The sequence below is a fragment of the Camelus ferus genome, chromosome 32 (assembly GCF_009834535.1).
Source record: "Camelus ferus isolate YT-003-E chromosome 32, BCGSAC_Cfer_1.0, whole genome shotgun sequence".
NCBI lineage: Eukaryota > Metazoa > Chordata > Mammalia > Artiodactyla > Camelidae > Camelus > Camelus ferus.
In genome coordinates this window covers 17,446,739-17,466,533 of record NC_045727.1, presented here as the reverse complement: position 1 = coordinate 17,466,533, position 19,795 = coordinate 17,446,739, and the positions used below count along the sequence as shown (strand labels likewise).

General features: G+C 36.5%; 1 protein-coding gene and 1 pseudogene across 1 annotated transcript in view; both read left to right on the top strand.

The window, feature by feature from the left end:
- The window catches only part of LOC116660861, a 75,440-nt gene extending 55,971 nt beyond the window's left edge, over window positions 1–19,469 (top strand). The window contains exon 5 of the mRNA XM_032471205.1: window positions 15,180–19,469. Within this exon, the coding sequence (XP_032327096.1) occupies window positions 15,180–15,232 (53 nt within the window). The 3' untranslated portion in view covers window positions 15,233–19,469. The remainder of the gene's footprint in view (window positions 1–15,179) is intronic.
- On the top strand, window positions 4,215–9,460 carry LOC116660908 (annotated as a pseudogene).
- Window positions 19,470–19,795: the final 326 nt, after the last annotated feature.

The following is a 19,795-nucleotide window of genomic DNA, read 5'->3' as shown; positions in this document are numbered from 1 at the left end:
CCTGTTTGCCACAGCCAGGAAGTTGGGTGTCAGTTTATCCATGTTTATAAAGTGTATAAATAAATTTAAAGTAAGTTTTGGGGTGGGAGGGCTAATTTGGAGAGTGGAGGGAGGCAGTTTCTTTTTCTGAGGATGAGGAATGATAGAAAAGTGAACAGTCAAGTTTTATTCCTTACCTGGTTGCTTTCTGTCAACCACTAGGACTTTCCTCTCAAGCCTTTCCCCCTCACAGAAAACTCCCCGTTGGACATTAGAGAAGAAGTGTTCTTTGCTGTGGCCCCCAGGGCCTTTCTTTATCTCACGTAACACCCTTGCCTCTTGCTGGGGATGTTTCTCAGGGTATTACTTTGCTGATCCTGAGCAGGAGTGGACAGATTTTTTTTCTGTAAATAGCCAGATAGTAAATATTTTAGGCCTTGCAGGCCATATGGTCTGCAGCAACACTCAGCTGTGTCCTTGTAATGTGAAAGCAGCCGCAGGAATCATGTAAATGAATGAGTGTGGCTGTGCTCCAATAAGACTGTACTGATGATGACTCAACTTTTAATGTCATATAATTTTCATGGGTCACAAAATAGCCTTCGTTTGATTTAAAAATATTTTAAAATATAGAAACCATTCTTAGCTCATTAGGCCATATATAAAGCAGTGGTAATTTGAGGACCCCCAATCTCAATTTTTGTTCAGGAAGAATCACAGTTGGGCCTTGCTTGCTTGAAAATTCCTTTTCTTCTCAATAGATTATGATTTTGATGGTATCTGTCATTATCTTAAAGAAAACCAAATTACTTACCAGATAGTTCAAGTTTTCCAAAGAAGATAGCTGTACAGTATGGGACTGGCCCATCTGTTCCTTTTTGTTAAGGTGGGCACATTCTTTTGTTTGGTGCTGGGAACATCGGAATGAATGAGGAAACCCCTGGGTTCAAGGAATTTATAATCTGGTGAGAAAATAAAGATCTCACTTAAAATGTACCTTGTACATGGCTAGCTTTTACTAGGGAGGAATGGGAGGAGCATTCAAAATATAGGGGGTGAAAAATTAAAGATGGCAGAAAGAGGCATACAACATGTTGAAAAGGGTGATTATCTAGGTTTGAGCAGAGCAGAGATTTCTTGTTGGTGTTGGCAGAGAGAGAAGGGAATGAGAGTGGCCAAGTATAGAGTGGATTACAAAATGGAGAGAGAGAACCAAGCTACTAGTTAGAAGGACAGGTCACCAGTTAGCAGGCTGTTTCATTTGGCTGTGAGATGTTAAGAAGGCACTGTTAAGAAGGGACATAGTGCTGATAATGGAAGAAGGATATAGATGAAAAAGTGATTGTGGATGAGAAAGGTTAGAGATACAAAACTGGACAAGGTGATTCTTGTATAGTTTTAATCAGGTGGTGGGGACAGAAGCCACGAATTACACGTGTGTGGGCACGCAGACGAGGGGGAAGGAGTGTCTGTGCAGCACTGTTGGAAGCAGTGGTGAAGTCAGTGAAATAAGGTGAAGTCAGAGAAAGAATGCTCTAGCTCTAGAAAGGACTTCTCAGCCTGTGGGACCCAGTTTCCCTTGAAAGAGGAAGGATTTGAAGTTGATGTAGAAATGAGTGCTTGAAGGAAAAGGTCCCAGTAGAGGAGAAAAGAGAGAATAAAAGATCAGCAATCAAGAGAAAACCCTTTTCCTCTGAGGTAGGAGAGAAGCAGAAGAAAGTAGGTGAAAATTCAGACAAGTGTTGAGTATGAGAAGAATGCGGTGATTCAGTTGAAAAACCAGTAACTTTTATTCAATGATCTTGATTTTAGTTTACTTAGTAAGAGTAAGGAGGGCAAGTACAGATGAGGAATTTGAGAAATAATCTGTAAATAAAATTAATAAAATCACCAACATGAGAAAAGGATAGAGCTGAGATAGGATCACAGAGTTGGGTGGATCCTGTCAGTAGGCCGCCTGGTCTTCCTTCTGCAGTGACCAGAGCACAGATCAGTGGCTGAGAAGCAGAGTCGCTCAAATCATATTTCAAGACTAAGATGACTCAGATTAGGATGAGGCAGGTGAAAGCATCAGTATTAGTGATTTTTTTCCTTTGTCTTAGGCTTCAGTGTGGCTTGGAATAGCAGTGTTACTAACCTTCATTTAAATTTTTCTTTTGTTAATCATTGATTTTTTTTAGCATTCATGTGATTTTTAAAATATATTACATTAAAAGTGTTTTTATCTTAACTGAGTTTTTGGCATCCCCTTAAATTTTATGAGCCACATAAGTGCCTAACTTTCCTCGCTCACTTCACCCTAATCCCAGCCCAAATTTGTTGAACAAACAGTGAGGTCTTCCAGAGTTGATGGTTGACTCGGAGAACATAGCTGGTTATCAAAGAAGCCAGAACACAGGATCTTAGAGAACATGAGCTTGGGAAGATGGACCTCAGTATCCGATGCGGTAGAACCTAGAAGCAGGCAAAATGAGACCAGCAAGTTAAGTTACGGGTTGAGTCAGTCCGTAATTTCTCATGCCACCTTCAGCATGCTGGTAGAAATAGGTTCAAAATTAAGCACTGCTGCAATCTGGAAAAATTTCCAGTAATCTGCCAAACACCATGAAGAATTTATCCAAAGCAAAATGTAAATGGATGTGGAGGCAGAATGGCAGTAGGTTTTAAATTTTTTTTGTTTTAGTTTGTTTTTAATTCCATTGCTTTTAACAGAAGTGAAGTTCCGGATAACGTGTTGTGGCCAAGGTAAAAGAAGCTAGGTAAATGGCACATTTCATCCTGAAGCAGGAAAATTAATGCCAGGAAGGTGTGTTGAACTGTGGAATCTATACTGTCTGGCTTCGCATTTTTATTGCTGTACCTCTAAAGAGAAGGTAATGCTTCAGTTTATCCAGGATTTTTTTTTTTCCTGTAGACTGATGCAGTGGAGCCCAGGAGAGCTCATTTCTTCAGAGCCATAGCAAGCAAATGACAACTAATATTAGAAATTTGGCAAAAGTCCTTAAGGCCTAAAAGATTTAAACAGAAGTATGTGGGTAATGAAGGAAACCAAGAAAATTAATTTACTGCCACCATCCTCTTCTGTCCCACTTACTAGTGAAGGACAGGGTTGATTTTTTCAGGAATGAGTAAACAGCCCCACAAAGACCCAAGGATACAGTAGTGCAAAATCAGGAGAACACTGTTCTTAGGGGACAGAGAAAAGACGTATTTGTGCAAAAGACTTAAATCTAGGAAAAAGAAGTAACTCTTGTTAAAATATTTTCAATAAGCATACACGTTCTTTTGAAACGAAGCATGAAAGATGCTAAAATACTGAGGTGAAAGAAATCTGGCTGGAATATAGGAAAAGATGAGGGAGCTGGAAAGAAATTAAAATATAATAGCTGAAATGAAATACCCATTAAAGGCAGTAAAGAACAGAATCAATAAAGCAGAAATTCAAAGCATAGACAGGACAAATTGAAAGGACTGTATAAAATGAAGCAGTAAGTGTGATGAAAAACAAAGTTCCTTCTAGAACATTGGGATTCTAGAACTGGGAGTGAAGCAAGATAGGAAACCACTTCCCAGGACCTTTGATTCTTTGGTTGGGAGTTTAGACTTGAATAGTCATCAGGTAAAACCACATACACACGCACACACAGAGCATTGTAAGCCCTTGACTTACGTCTTACCTTGATAAACATGGTTATTTATGTGAAGATTATTCTGATAGTTATTTTTAGAACTATTAAGGGAGAAAACGAAAGCAGACAACGCATCCTTTGAGCGGCAGCAGTCCGCAGGTTAGGCTGTGAAGGCAGAGTGTGGTGGCTTTGCAGATGGAGAACCAGCCGTGTGAGCAGCTTGAAAGCACTGTGGGCAGTGAGTAAACCGGCACAGCTCAGGAACTACCCAGCAGAGGTGGAAGAGTGGGAACTTGCAAGTCTGGGATTTGAGAGAAACCTACTGTAAATACATGAAACCCAGTTATACAGAAACCGCTGGAAATGTGAGGAAAGGTCTGTGTGGGTGTGTGCTCCCGCTGCCTGTGTGCGTATGTGCAGAGAAGTCATGGACACTTACCCTAACTGAAACTAGAAGTCAGACTGTGCTTGCATTACTGCTTTGGTACTAACATGCCTCGGAGAAATAACATCTCATAAAGTACGTCTACTTCTAATCATACAGTCTTGTCCTGTACTGTGCTTGAATCAGCCTACTGTAGAATGTTACTTTCTGTGCTTTATTTGCAAGTTAACATTTTAATAATTATCGTAGTTACCTGATTTGCATATTCTGGTTCATAATCCAACTGTTCTGTGGGTCGACCACAGTTCTCTCCTTATTCATGCCAAGGCTTCTATATTAGTCTGAATAATCTATCCTAGACTGCATTTCTGTTTCCAGTTCTCAGAGCTTTTTATAACTCAAAGTTACAGTGCTTTTTTAAATCAAAGATTGAATCATACATGTGCTGGTGTAGTAATCTCTTTGACCCACTATTATACTGAAGCAAATTTTTGTTATTGTATGATTACCAACCTTGCTGTGTAGTATCTTTTCTTTTACTTAACTTTTGTAGCCCCATGAGTTGATATTTAAGTGGTATTTAAACAATTCATAATCTTCTGTTCTTTCATAATATATACTGAAATGAAATAGTGGGGAATATATACTTAGAACTGGAAAAATTTTAAAACATTACCTCTTGAGATTCAAATGATAAGATCTATGTAAAATACATGGCATAGTAGGAATGGCCATATTAGAGAGGCAAAATGACAGAGACCAGATCCAGCCTTGGGTGTGATGTGACTCACGATGCTGGCATCCCTAGGGAATAACTTAATCTGTGACAGGGAAATGGAAAGCAGTAAATATTAGTAATAACCGTTTGAGGATTAGCTACAGAAGGAGCAGTTGTTTTAGAAAACCATAATGTTCCCAATAGTTATCTCCAGAGGTGTGGAAGGATGAATGTATCAAGTTAAAAGACTTTGAAGCCATTTAAAGCAGCATCTTCCTAGTTTCCTTTCATAAAACTATGGCATTTTCCTTGTCAACTTCTGTTCTGAAACCTTGACTTCCCAGGTACTTTTTCTTACGTGTAGAGACTGTAGTTTTTAGTCTCTCACAAATATCTGATCTTCTCACAGATTCTGGGGTTTTTTTTGGCTCCACATAAAACACATTCATTAATTGGTACATATACTTTAATTTCTTATATGAACAGAATTGGCTTGAAATATCTGCCTTCAGGAAAATCAGATGTACTGAAAAACTCAGCCTTCAGGATTTAAGGCTGAGTACTTGCCATTAGAGCCCTAGAGGTACAGAGACAAACAGACCACATTCCATGAAGGCTGCCCTCAATTCCATGCAGTAAATTCCTATAATATGATATGATATGATATGATATGATATGATATGATATGATATGATATGATATGATGTAATATAACATAATATAATATAAAATAAATGATATATCCTCCTGGGTTATTTTCTTTAATCCTGACCTTGACTGCTGTTTGCTGTAAACTTACAGGATTAATTTTGCAAAGAAAACTCCATTATTTTTCTAAGGCATTTTTGCCTTCAATTCATCAACCTGCTACCTGTGAATAGTGAGTCTTAATCACTTAGCCACGCCTTAAAATGCTCCTAAGCACATAAAACTGAGGAGTAAAGTTGCTCCACAGTCTTTTTTAAATGTTTGAGCTATTCTCTATATGCAAGTCATACAGAGACAGGAGATAAAGTATTTTATCTTACTCATATCTATACTCTCTGTAGCACCACACAGAAGTGTTTTAAGTTGTTTGAATTAAAGTACAATATTTGTCTAAACCTAACTGCATGTAAATATAATCATGGAATCTTTTTCCGTGACCCATGCATACTTACCCTTAAGGTTAGAGGTTGGGGCAGCTGGTCTTGGTGGGGCATTTCTATGACAGATAGTAGTTAGCTGCTTAACTTTGGCAGAATGAAGTCATCAGCTTCTGCTCCCATGCCTGCCACATAGTAAGCTTTAGGTGGACATTTGATGAGTGAGTGAGCTTAAGTCAAAACTTACGAGGGTAAGCTTTGAAAATCATAACATGCGGAGTTAAATAGAAATAGTTGCAATGGCTTCTGTTTTCTGATCAAGGTGGAGGAAGGTGGAAAAAATCATTTACAACCTTACAACAGTAAAAAGCTGGACAAACAGCAAGTTCACTACTTTTCTTGACCCCACTGAGTGCTGAAGGTACAAGGCAAAGACCTGGTCCAGAGTCTAGGGAGACACAGATTTTTCTCTTGCAGAGGGAGGCAGGGTGCAAGTATTAACTTACCAGGGCCAGACTCAGCCAGACACCTGTATAAAGAGTTCAACTAAAATGGCTGTTGAATGATGGAAGCAGGTGTGTACCAGTGAGAAGTGAAGCCACTGAAAGGCACAAAAATAGGAAGACTCCACAACCTCTTGTGTGCATTTTTCTTCATGAACCCCATCAGCCAAAGAAAATCTCCCATGTGGTGAAGAACTAGGGTAGGGGCACAGCAGCCATAACAAGAGGAGCAATAAACTCCATCTGGACTCTTCTCCCTCTTCTATGGAACAAAACTAAACTCTGTTGAGAAGCTGAAATAACTACTGTTGCCCTAGGGCACCAGTGGAGTTTCTCTGAAGCTAAGGATTAGGAACAGGGGAAAAAAATAATAAGCCTCAACCCTCAGGGCAGAGGCAAGAATATCTACAGAAGCCAGAACTATACCAGGCAAGGGGAAGGATCACTGAGGAGAGGCATACACATGAGACCTAGGGACACAGTGCTCAACCAAGACTAAGACTTAATTGGAGGATCAAAGAACACTCTCCTCCATTTTTCGCTCCCTGTTGCCAGGATAACAAGTGTCAAATAATAAGTAACTTGCTAGAGACAGGCCTTTTTGGAACACAGAGTCTTAAGACTGAGTATGGAACAGTTATGAGAATAATAATAATAATAAAAAAAACCTTTGGCAAACTAAATCCCGCATCCCTAAAACGGTACAGAGGAATTTATAGCCTATGGTTCCCAAGTGTAACCATAGCAACAGTAAACTTCAAACCTAGCTCAACTCCTTATTGGGTTAACTCAAACCCCTGTGCTAGAGTTCTGGAAGGTCTAGAAGTTTGTACTCATTTCTAAGCATAAAAACTACCTTAGTGTCTACTACCGTATACCTGATGACAGTAATTCATAAGAACTTCAACAAAAAATTAAAAAGCATATGAAAGGGAAAAGGACCCAAAACACACATACACACACACACACACACACAAAGGAGACAAAGTACTCATCGGAGTCAGGCACAGTTATGTTAGCTCTATCTCACAAGGAAATTTAAATAATGATGTTAGATGCTCTAGTAGAAAAGCTGGTCAACATGCAAGATTAGATGGTTAATTTCAGCAGAGAGATGAAAATTATACCGACAAACTGAATTGAAATCCTAGAAATAAAAAACACAGTAACAGAAATAGAGAATGTCTATGACAAGGGTCACCAGTAGAGTTGACAAAGCAAAAAAAAAAAAAAAAAAAAAGAATCAACAAACGGAAATATATCAATAGAAATGACCAAATTGAAACAAAGAGAAATAATTAAGCAGACAGCCCGCGGAGCACGGCTGGCCCAGCAGCAGCGGCGGCCACTGAGACCCACCCGAGGCGCGTCCCCGCCAGCGTCCCGGCGCCCCCAGGCCTCAGCGCCCGCGCCCCTTCAGCTCGCTCGCTCGCTTGCTCGCCCTCCTTCCCTGGGACCGGCTGCGCCATGGCGTTGGCGGCGCTGGAGGCGGTCTAGCCGGCCTCCGGCAGCCGCAGCCGGTACCAGCAGCTGCAGAATGAAGAGGAGTCTGGAGAGCCGCAGCAGGCTGCGGGGGACGCTCCTCCACCTTACAGCAGCATCTCCGCAGAGAGTGCAGCATATTTTGACTACAAAGGTGAGTCTGGGTTTCCAAAGCCTCCCTCTTACAATGTGGCTACCACACTGCCCAGTTATGATGAAGCCGAGAGAACCCTTTGGTACCTGGAAGAGATGAGGATTTTGTGGGTCGGGGTGATTTTGATGATCCTGACCAGATGAGGATAGGAAACGATGGGATTTTCATGTTAACTTTTTTCATGGCATTCCTCTTTAACTGGATTGGGTTTTTCCTGTCTTTTTGCCTGACCACTTCAGCCGCAGGAAGGTATGGGGCCATTTCAGGATTTGGTCTCTCTCTGATCAAGTGGATCCTGATTGTCAGGTCTTCCACCTATTTCCCTGGATATTTTGATGGTCAGTATTGGCTCTGGTGGGTGTTCCTGGTTTTAGGCTTTCTCCTGTTTCTCAGAGAATTTATCAATTATGCAAAAGTTCGGAAGATGCCAGATACCTTCTCAAATCTCCCCAGGACCAGAGTTCTCTTTATTTGTTAAAGATGTTTTCTGGCAGAGGCCTTCCTGCATTTATGAATTCTCTCTCAAGAAGCAAGAGAACACCTGCAGGAAGTGAATCAAGATGCAGAACACAGAGGAATAATTACCTGCTTTAAAAAAATAATGTACTGTCGAAAAAGATCATTTCTATTTGTTCTAGGTGTAAAATTTTAATAGCTAATGCAAAATTCTGTAATCATTGAATCATTAGTGGTTAATGTTTGAAAAAGCTCTCACAATCAAGTCTGTGATGTATTAATAATGCCTTATCTATTGTTTGTAGTCATTTTAAATAGCATGAGCCTTGTCCCTGTAGTCAGTAGGGGGCAATCTTGCTTTATTCATCCTCCATCTCAAAAATGAATTTGGAATTAAATATTTTAGAGTAAGATATGTATAATGCTGGCCATTTAAAAGTGGTTTTCTCAAAAGTTAAAACTTTTGTTACGACTGCATTTCTGCACATAATCCATTTTGCTGTTAAAATTAATGTAGAAATTTATTTAATTGTACTGTGAACACTTGGAAGCAAAGTCATAGTGCAAAATACATTTATGGTGTGGTCAAGAATATATTCTTAATTGGTAAATAATAAGCATTAATTTTTCATAGTCTGTATTCTAATTTTGCAGTACCTTATTCTGTGTTGTGTGCCTAAGGGATTGTAAAGGTGTTGTCACTGCATAAAATAGAAAGGACAAGGACAAATGCAGCCTAATTACTAAAATGCAATTCTTGACACTTTCTGTATGATTATAGACCCTGCCCTTTTTTTTCTTTTGTCTCCTGATGATTAGAACAGGGGCTGGGAGTAGGGAGGGGATTAGGTACTAGGAGCAAAGAAAGAATTAGCTTGGAACTTTTGAGATGATCCCTAACATACTGTATTCCTTGCTTTTACAAGGTGTTAGCAGAGACCAATGTGTTACAAATGTAGAGTGATGTGCTTTCTGCCAAGTGGTAATTCTCCTTGGTTTGCTATGTTAAAACTGTAAATAAACAAAACATTAATAAATGTCTCTTGTGTAGCCAAAAAAAAAAAAAAAAGAATTAAACAGAACACCTAAAAAGTATGAAACAATATCAAATGGTACATGTAATTGGAATCTCAGAAGAAACAGTTGAAGAAATAATGGTTGATAATTGCCGCAAATTAATGACAGATACCGAACTAGAGCGAAGCAGCTCAGAGAACACAAAGCATAAAAAACACAGAGAACAAACATAAATAAAAGTAATTTCAAAACATGATCACATTATATTCAAACTGATAAAGTCAAAAGATAAATAATTAAAGGCAACCATAAAAAAATTTTACAGTAATAATAGAAAACTAATAAAAAAATCACATGTAGATATAAGAACTAGGTAAGAATTAGAGCAAATTTCTCTTCAGAAATCATGCTAGCTGAAGACGACAGAGTAACATCTTTAATATGCTGAAAGGGAAACAAAAAACAACAACAAAAATTGCCTTCTCAAACCAGATTTCTATACTTGATGAAAAAATATTTTTAAGAAAATGGGAAAGACATATCTACTTTCTAGATATACAAAAAGCACTGGAATTTATTAGCAAACCACCCCTATAAGAGGTGTTACAGGAGGATTGTCAGAACGAACATAATAGGACAAAGAAACTTGAATTTGTACAAGGAAAAGAAAGGACATACGAAGTGGAGTGAATGAAAGTAAAATAAAACCATTTTTCTTTTTAATTAAAAATATGGCTGTCTAAAACAAAAATAGGAGCAATATATTGTGTGTTTACAGCATATGTAATAGTGAAATATAAGATGACAGTGACGCAGAGGATGAGAGGGAAGAATTGGGAATATACTCCTTTAAGGCCCTGGCATTACTTACGGCTGTATAGTATTGTTTGAGGACAGCTCTGATGTATTAAATATATATATTGTAGACCAAGAGTCAGAAAATACTTTCTTACAGGACAGTATAATATATATTTAAGGCTTGTTTGCTTTATGACCTCTGTTTCGGCTACCCAGCTCTTCCATTGTAGTACAAAAGCAGCCTCAGTACATAAACATATGGGCATGATTCTGTTTCAGTAAAATTTAATACACCATGTGGCTGGCCCACACCATGGTTTGTCAAACCCTGCTCTAGAACATCCATTAAAGGGTCTGGAATTGATTGTAATCAATGGTGGAAATGAGAGTTGCTCAAAGGAATCTGTGTTACAGAAAAAGATACGTCCTTTATATATTGAAGAAAGAATAATTAATACACATTCTATGAGTTATTTTGTGAAAAGTTTATAGAAGGTGAAGTAGGACTTCAGTAGCAGGTATACTCTTATTTCATTTAGTAAATAATATGTTCATTATTTCTGCTATATTATTTGGTCACTGAAGAGGTAATTTAATGTCAGGTTTAGAGTTCCATTGGGTATCAGTTAGATTCTCTTTGTAAAGCTACTGTGTATTTCTGTTTGTCTGTTCGTATGTAGATGTGAGATATTTCATTAAAACTTGCATAAAAATAGCAGAAAATCTAAAAATATTAGTCAAAATTTAAACCAAATTATTATTTGTATTTTTGTTAAGAGAAAAAGTGTGTCAAAGGGCAAATCATGTAATAATCATCCTTGGCCGTGATACTCTTTCTTCAAGTTTTAAAGCAATATTTTCAGATGTTCTTTGTCCACATTTACTTCTGAGGAAGCTCTTTGTAAAATCTATTTTGCTGTTTATCTGCTTCCTATAACTGTGCCATTGTCTGAGTTATATAGCCTTGGCATTGTGTAGCTCTTTTGTAGGAAGGCGCTTTTGAGACGCAAGGGGTCCCCAGGAGGACCACACAGGCCAGTAGCAGTGTTCTGCTTGGCATCTCCCTTCTGCACCCTCTCCCAATAACCATTGATGCGACTGATCATGTTAGGGTCATGTTCAGAACTGGCGTAGCTCACAGCAAGCAGTCCATTACCACCGCTGGTAAATGTGATCAAAGATTATGCTACATTGATTGTTCATTGTAAATGATGGCACAAACGACATTCTTTTTGGGGCAAATTAAATGGCCTTCAACAAGAGATTGTCACTTTTAGCACCATAACAGTTTATTATTTTGTACTGGGAAAGACTTCTGGGTTGTCACAGTAATCTAGGAAACCTTCTAAAAAGCAGAACACCAAGAATAGTTGCAATTTTCAGTTGTTTAAATTATGAATAAGTTTATTCTCTTTACATAGAACTAATAGACTTCTACTTGTATTCCTTCACTGGAGCCAGTATTTTGAACACATTCATTGATTAAAATGTTCATAAAAATGATACTAACATTTATTGAGGACTTATATTGTACCATGTGCTGTACTAAGCTCTTTATTTGCACTTATCTAATCCTCCTAACCACGCTTTGTGATAGAGACTGTTAGCATCCTCATTTTATAGATGAGGAAACAGCTATTGAACAATTAAGTAACAGGGTAAGTAAAGGGTGGAGCATGTACTCAGGTGCATCCTGCCTGAGCCGTAGCCTTTAATCCCAATGCTGTAATGCCTCTACTTCGCAATTTCATTACACTAAATGTGACAGCTTAATTTTACCAATTGTTTAAGTTTTTTTCCTGGAAATTACTTCAAAGTTTAATCAGAGATCATTGTCGGCTTTTTTTTTCGCTTAAAATTTACAACCAGTGTGTGGTCATACAGACCGTACCCACTTATTTATATATCTGTCTATATTTCCACCTATAGATACATGTCTTATACTTGAGAATTTTCCAGTTTTCCTTCAGTAATTGACTTCTCGCTTTATTCTGTTGTAGTCAGAGGAGATATTTTGTATGATTTGTCTTTTTAAATATATTGAGACTTGTTGTATGGCTTAACATATGGTATGTCCTAGAGAATGTTCCATGTGCATCTGAGAAGATTGCATATTCTCTTGTTGTCAGCTGGAGTGTTTTATGTATGTCTGTTAGGTCTAGTTGGTTTACAACCTTGTTCAAGTCCTTGGTTTTCTCGCTGATCTGTCTAGATGTTCTGGCAACTTTTATGGTAGAACCTTCTATTTCTCCCTTCAGTTCTGTTGATATTTGCTTTATATATTTTCATGTTCTGTTGTTTGCTGCATATATGTTTGAAATCATTGTATCTTCTTCATGGATTGACTTTTATCAATATATAAAGGTCCTTGTTTGTCAAAAAAAAAAGAAACAGTTTTTGACTTCGTCTGTTTTGTCTAATATTGGTACCACAGTATCTCTGTATTGGGTTATTTTTACATGAAATATCTTTTCCATACTTTTACTTTGTGTCTTAAGTGAGCCTCTTGCAGACAGCATACAGTTGCATCATGCTGTTTTTAAATTAAGTTTTGCTCATCTCTGCCTTTTAATTGGAAACTTTAATCCAGTTACATTTAAAGTAACTGCTGATAAGAAAGAACTTACTTCTGCCATTTTGCTATTGTTTTCTGTATCTTTTAGACCCTATTTCCTCTCATTTCCCCCATTAGTGTTTTTTTGTTGGCTTGTCTGTTTATTTTTGTAGTGACCATTTGAGTTCCCTTCTCATTCCTACTGGGTAATGTTTTTAGGTATGTTCTTTGTGGTTATCATAGAGATTACATGTAAATTCTAAATTGCTAACAATCTACTTCAAGTTGATAACCAAACTTAATTCTGCAGAAAGATCTGCTTCCATATTGCTCTGTCCTTTTCCCTTTTTATGTTGTATCACAAATTACATTTTTATACATTGTTGCTCAGTAGCATCAACTTACAGTTTTTTTCTGTTTACTTTTTATATCCTGTAGGAATCAAAGTGTGACATTCCAAAGCTTAAATACAATAATAGTGGCTTTACACGTGCTCACGTTATTTGCCTTTACCAGAGAGCTTTACTTCTTCCCACAGCTTGGAGTTACTGTCTACTGTTCTTTCCTTTTGATCTGAAAGATTGCCATTAGCTTTCCTTTAAAGCATGTCTTGTCTCAGCTTTCGTGTTTCTAGGAATATCCTAACTTCTCACTAATTTTCAAAGGAGTATTTTGTTAGAGATAAGATTGTTGGTTGATTGCCTTTTTTTAAAAAGCACTTTAATATGTGTGTATCACCCTGCTCTTTTGGCTGCATGTTGTCTGATGAGGAATCTGCTATTAATCTTACTGATTACTAGTTACTTATTGTGACTGTTGTGACAAAGTACTTCTTTATTGTTCCTTTTAGGACTGTTTCTTTGTTTTTGTTTTTGAACAGTTTGCTTATAATGGATGTAAGTTGCTGAGTTAATCCTACCTAGAGTTAACTTCACTTCTTGGGTTTGTAAATTTTTTTTCTTTCATCAAATTTGGGAAGTTTTTGGCCATTATTTCTTCAAATTTTCTTTCTATTTCTTTCCTTCTTTTCAGACTCTCATAATGCATGTTAATGTGCTTGATGGCGCCACACAGGTCTCCTAGGCTCTCTTCACTTTTCTTCATTTTTCCCCCTCTTTTTGCTTCTCAGACTTTATCATTTCAATTGTCCTATGTTCAAGTTTGTTATTTGTCTTCTGCCTTCTCCCACCTGTTGTTGAACCCTCTAGTGAATTTTTCAATTCAGTGATTGAATTTTTCAGCTCCAGAAATTCTATTTCCTCTTTAATTTCTACCTCTTTATTGATTGTCTCATTTTGTTAATTTATTCTCTGCATCATGTTTCCTTTTTTGGTCCATGTTTTTGTTTTGCTCTTTGAACATCCTTAAGACAACTGTTTAAACATCTTTGTCCAGTAAATCAAGTTTTTAGATTTCTCAAGGATAGTTTGTCAATTTACTTTTGTTCCTTTGATGAGCTGCTGAGCCATGCTTCCTGTTTCTCTGTATGCTTCGTGATACTGTTTTTCTTGACGACTTGATATTGGAAATCAGATTATCCCCTTCTCCAGGGTTTGCTGGCTTTTTTATATTCTTGAAGATTGTTTCAGTCAATTTGTTTAGTTATTTTCCTGAGTTTTTTTTTTTTTTTTTGCAAATACTTACTCTTTGACATACGTAGTCACTGAAGTCTTTATTTCTAAAGTTGTATTCAGCTAGAATTTTGACAGATTTTTGAATGCCAGTTGCTAAAAGACCAACAAAACCCAGAACCTCTCCTTGCCTTTGCAGATCGGCTCTGTGCTGCAGCAGCCTTCATCATGTCGCCAGGCTTGCACTCACCCTAGTGGTCAGCTTCAGGTGGAAACTTTTGGTCTTCTCCATTTCTGTATCACCGTGCATCTTGTCCTGGCATGTGCAAGGCCTTTTACGTTCCCGTGTATATGTGGGTGCTTTTGAATGTGCTGGTTTCTCAGAGAAACTCTCACTAGCTTTTTTTCCCAGGCCTTAGGTGGTCTGTTTTATGTTCATTTGTAACCTTTTGCCACAGGCATCTGCTGGCTCTCAATTTGACTTGCAGCGTTTTCAAGAGCAATGTCCATCTACTTATTTTTCTTCTTCTTTTTTTTTTTTTAGTTAGATGAAAAAGAAACATTTGTCTTGTATGAGTTCTTCAGGTAGCTCCTAACAAGTGAGAATTGATTTACACAGTACTGTGCACATATAGTCTGCTCTGCCCCCTCCGGAACCAGGTACTGTTCTCCCACTCTGGGAACTAGCTTCCTTCTTCAGGACGGCTGACACTCTGGCTAGGGAGAGGGCAGAGCAAGCAAGTCAAAGCCCCACAGAGCTTTCAGGTTGCCTTTTTCTTGGTGCATTGTTCATTTGTTTTCCAGAGCTATTAGATAGATGGTCCTGATAGTGACTTCCTGTTTTTCAGTGTTTCTGCGGGAGGATGAGAACTTGGAGCTGTATTTTCTTCCACTCGGCTGATGTCACTCTGCTTTCTTTTTAAGAAGAATTCTGTTGATAATTGAACAGAAGTAACCAGTATTATCTTCCTAAATTAAAATTGTCCACTTGAAATTTTACTTATTTAAAATTGATCTTACGTATTTGTTTTACATCTGAGTTTCATTATCTTAGTTAATAACTTGAAAATATTAGAGAACTAAATATGGCCTTTACATAATTAGAATGTAGACATATTAACAATAATTAAGAGGACAGGAAGACTTATTAAGTAAACAAATCTCTTGTGTGTACTTGAGCCCTGGCTCTTACACCTAATAGGTGGTCCTAGATTTTTAGCATAAATAATTAGCCCAGAGAGACTGCTGTTTACCTGATTTCTAAAATAAGGTAATAAGTATCCTTTGTGGCTACTGTCTTCATAGACAATGCTGAGTTACTTACTATGCTTTGCTTTAACTGTATCAACACATGAATATACTTAATTGATAGATTTTTTTGCATCATTCACTTTGAATGGGATTTTAAATTTATCTAAAACATTTCAGTAGTAATCCTCATTCAAAGACAAAAGGTTTTAGGTGTTCACACTATTCATTTATGCCTTATTACCCTGTCACAGCTAAAATATGGCTACCTATAGCTTTGTTTTCAACTTAGTTTGAATAAAATATTTCTTCCTCTTACTATTAAATATTTATCACACACACTTGATGACATTTCTCTAAATTCAGAGATCAACCTTTTTTTATTATGTAGTACTTCTCAGAACTCATATCTAGTGTGACATACTTTTAAACTTGGTTTTTTTTATGTGTAAAGTGAAGGTACAGTTAAGTAGATGTGTTTAATTATATATATATATGTTATATATATAATTATAGCATTATTCTAGCTGTTTTTAACCTCACCTAGTCTAAAATCTTGTTCTCCCTTCAGGAAGCAGATGTTTGTGTATGAAAAGCACTATAGAAATCTATTGTAAACCTTCATTTAACGTGATTTCAACATGCACAGATAGATACTGTAAATGCCCTTAGCTAGACATGACTGCAGTAAACACTGCAAAGGAGTCCAAATTTAATTTATCCTATTTTTGAAGTTTAAGTCACCATTATACATATTAGAGGCTTAGCAAGTTAGATACATGTATTTTGGGAATTACTAATGGAAAATACTATGCTCTTTGTGGCTTCATTAAAAATAATATAACTACAAGCATTTTTTTTTTCAAATCAGCCAGCTTACTTTCATTGTGAATGTTATGAACTCATTTTACAAAGTTACGAACTAATGAGAAATGAATGTGTTATGTAAAATTCAAACTGTAGTTGTCACAAGTAATTGATGAACTGTTCCTATAAATGTATATGTTGTACAATGTTATGCATATACATAGTGACATATAAAACTTGTATTATATATTGTATATAATTTGTTTATTTATTTTAAATTACTCAATAAATATATCCAGTTTATTTTATTGGTTAGTTTAAGTTAAATATCAACTACCTTTAAAATCACAATTGTCTTTTTAAAGTTTAGTCTATGGTTAAATTATTTTTCAAGCAAGTGAAAGACTGTTGTCTTAAAACATTTTTAAGTATTTGTGCTGTTTGATCATTTAAAGGTCTTTGTGCGAGATTACTAATGTGTGTGTGTGTGGGGGGGTTGTGAGCAAGAGAGAGATTTGAAAACAACCTATGCATCCTTGTTACAGTTACAGTTGACAACTTGGTTCAGTAATCGGAACAGCAACTAAACACATCATATTAAACTCTCTTGCACCCTCTGTTGTTATTTTGGGGGATTACCACACACGCCTTTCTATGACTATATTGGCATTAGACTAACTAAAATCTCTGATAAAATTAATACTTGGTGTATTATACTTACCTCCAGATAGTAAAGGAGCATTTGTTTTTAATTCTTAGTTATTTTTTCTCATGATACAGATATCTTTTTATTGCATAACAGCTTAAATGAAAAATGAGACCTTGTGTTTGTCTTTGATTTTTCCTAGATATCAATTTTAAGCCCCTCTGAGTATTTCACACACAAAAATGAAAATCTGTACAGGACATAGCACCCTGTGTATACAGTTTTCCAGGATTACAAATTCTGACTGTTCTTTTGTAAACCTTTCAATTGTCAGATAGTTTCCGTCCAAAATAAGAGTCTGTAATCATCCATATTAAAATTAAGAATTTATAAGAATTTATAACATGTTTTCATAAACATTTGCTATAATTAATTTCAACTAGAGGATTGAAGGAACAAAGCAGTTTTTCCCACTTAAACTTTATTACCTTTTCCCCGTATAGCAAACTCTGAAATCTTGTAATATTGTTCAGAGTAACAATTGCATTCCTTATTCAATATGTTTTTGAGAAAGTAAAACTGCTTTTTTCCCTTATTATCATCTTTGCAGTTTACATTCAATGTGATATATTCATTTCCAAACAGGTATAAAATGAAGAAAACCTTTGTAATATATTTTGATGGCAAAACCTAGTTGTTTAAAAACTGGAAGTCTCCTAATTTTGAAATATTTTATAGTTGATATGATAAATATCAGCAGAGGGCAAGAGATACTGTGTTGGTGAGATTTTTGTGTATTTAAGTAATCATACTCTTTAGTTTTAAGGAGAATGAAAGCTCATATTTTAAACGTATGATATAGTACTTACTCTGTGCTGATTATGGAAAGTTTCACAGGAAATGTCTGCAAGCTGTTAAGTAACATGTGTTGTAGGAAATTTTCACTTAGCAAGACAGAGACTATTTTTCCTTAAATCTGTTTCATTTCTTTATGATAACACCATTAATTTTTTAAAAAGGAAAATGAAATATGTTATGTTGTTTGAGTTATCTTATGGTACCCATATTTTCCAAGAATTAAGAAAATACATTCAGTGAGGTTGTTCTTAAACATTTAAGTGTTTTGGATTCTTTTCTTCTATAGAATTTGGCAACATTTTCCAATACTGTAATCAATTTCAGGATTTTTGTTTAATAAAAAAAAAAACCTCAAAGTACATTTTGAAGAAAGAGTAGACTTAAAAGTTAATCAAATGGGTTCAGACCAGTTCTCTTTCTTCTAAACACTTTGGGTGCAGCTGCAAAGATTTTGAAGAGAACCAACATTCTTGATTAATCTGTCGACTATAAAATGTGCAAAGAAAAATAGGCAACTGTCATTAAAATTACATTTTAGCTTTCAATAACCATTTAATGAGCAGCATAATCATATAAGTATGGTACCTTAAGTGCTGTATTCAGTAATTAAAAATAATCTCATCTCTAAACTGAAAACTGTGTAATTGCTGTTTGACTTAACAAGACCACTGTGATGACCTCCAGTGGTATCTTAGAATGTTCAGAATGGATTAAAAGTATAAGTTAAAATTAAAGAAATCATTAAGTTATTAGGCTTTAAATATCATAAAAGTGAATATAACCTGATGTTTGAAAGTTACATAACAGGAATTAGTATAAAATGTAATCAGAATCTGGTCTTTTTAATCTGTTTCTAAGAATAAATGGTATGTTTAGTAGTAGCACACTATGGTTTCATAAAAAGTACACTTTGAAGTACATATTTTAAAATTTAAGCTAAAGTTATATTTCTTTCAATAAGAATATTTTATGTCATTGGTAAGCATGTTTTTAACTTCTTTAGAAAATGTATTTTTACTCTGTGATCTTTGAACTGATAGGTAGAATTTGTTCTCAGTCTAATTTTTTGAATAAGCTCGAGTGCAAATGTTTTTTCCCAGAAGTTTGATACTACTGCATGAGGCAGAAATAACCTTTTGATGCTGAGTTGCTGTTTGATTTCTGGGGTTTTTTTTTTTTTTTTTTCATTTTTTTAAACTGCTGAACTTTTGCCCACAGTTAAGACATAAAAGTTTGGGGAAGATTATGAAGGTGTATTAAAAACTCACTGGAAGGCACTGTTGATCACCATCTCTCCAGGCAGCTCTTTGTTCTCCCTGTCTGCTGGCCACGTTCCTAGAGCGTGGAGGGCCGGGCCAGGGAAACATTCCAGGTCTGCTCTTTGCCTGCTCACTTTCGACCCCAGCAGTGGACAGGATGGGTGACTTGGTCACTGATAAAAGTTGTGCTCTGTGACCCAATCCAAAACTGGGCAGAAGACCTAAACAAGCAATTCTCCAAGGAAGACATACAAATGATCAATAGGCACATGAAAAAATGCTCAATATCACTAATTATCAGAGAAATGCAAATCAAAACTACGATGAGGTATCACCTCACATCAGTCAGAATGTCCATCATTCAAAAATCTGCAAATGACAAATGCTAGAGAGGCTGTGGAGAAAAGGGAACCCTCCTACACTGCTGGTGGGAATGCAGTTTGGTGCAGCCACTGTGGAAAACAGTATGGAGATTCCTCAAAAGACTAGGAATAGACTTACCGTATGACTCAGGAATCCTGCTCCTGGGCTTATATCCAGAAGGAACCCTACTTCAGGATGACACCTGCACCCCAATGTTCATAGCAGCACTATTTACAATAGCCAAGACATGGAAACAGCCTATATGTCCATCAACAGGTGACTG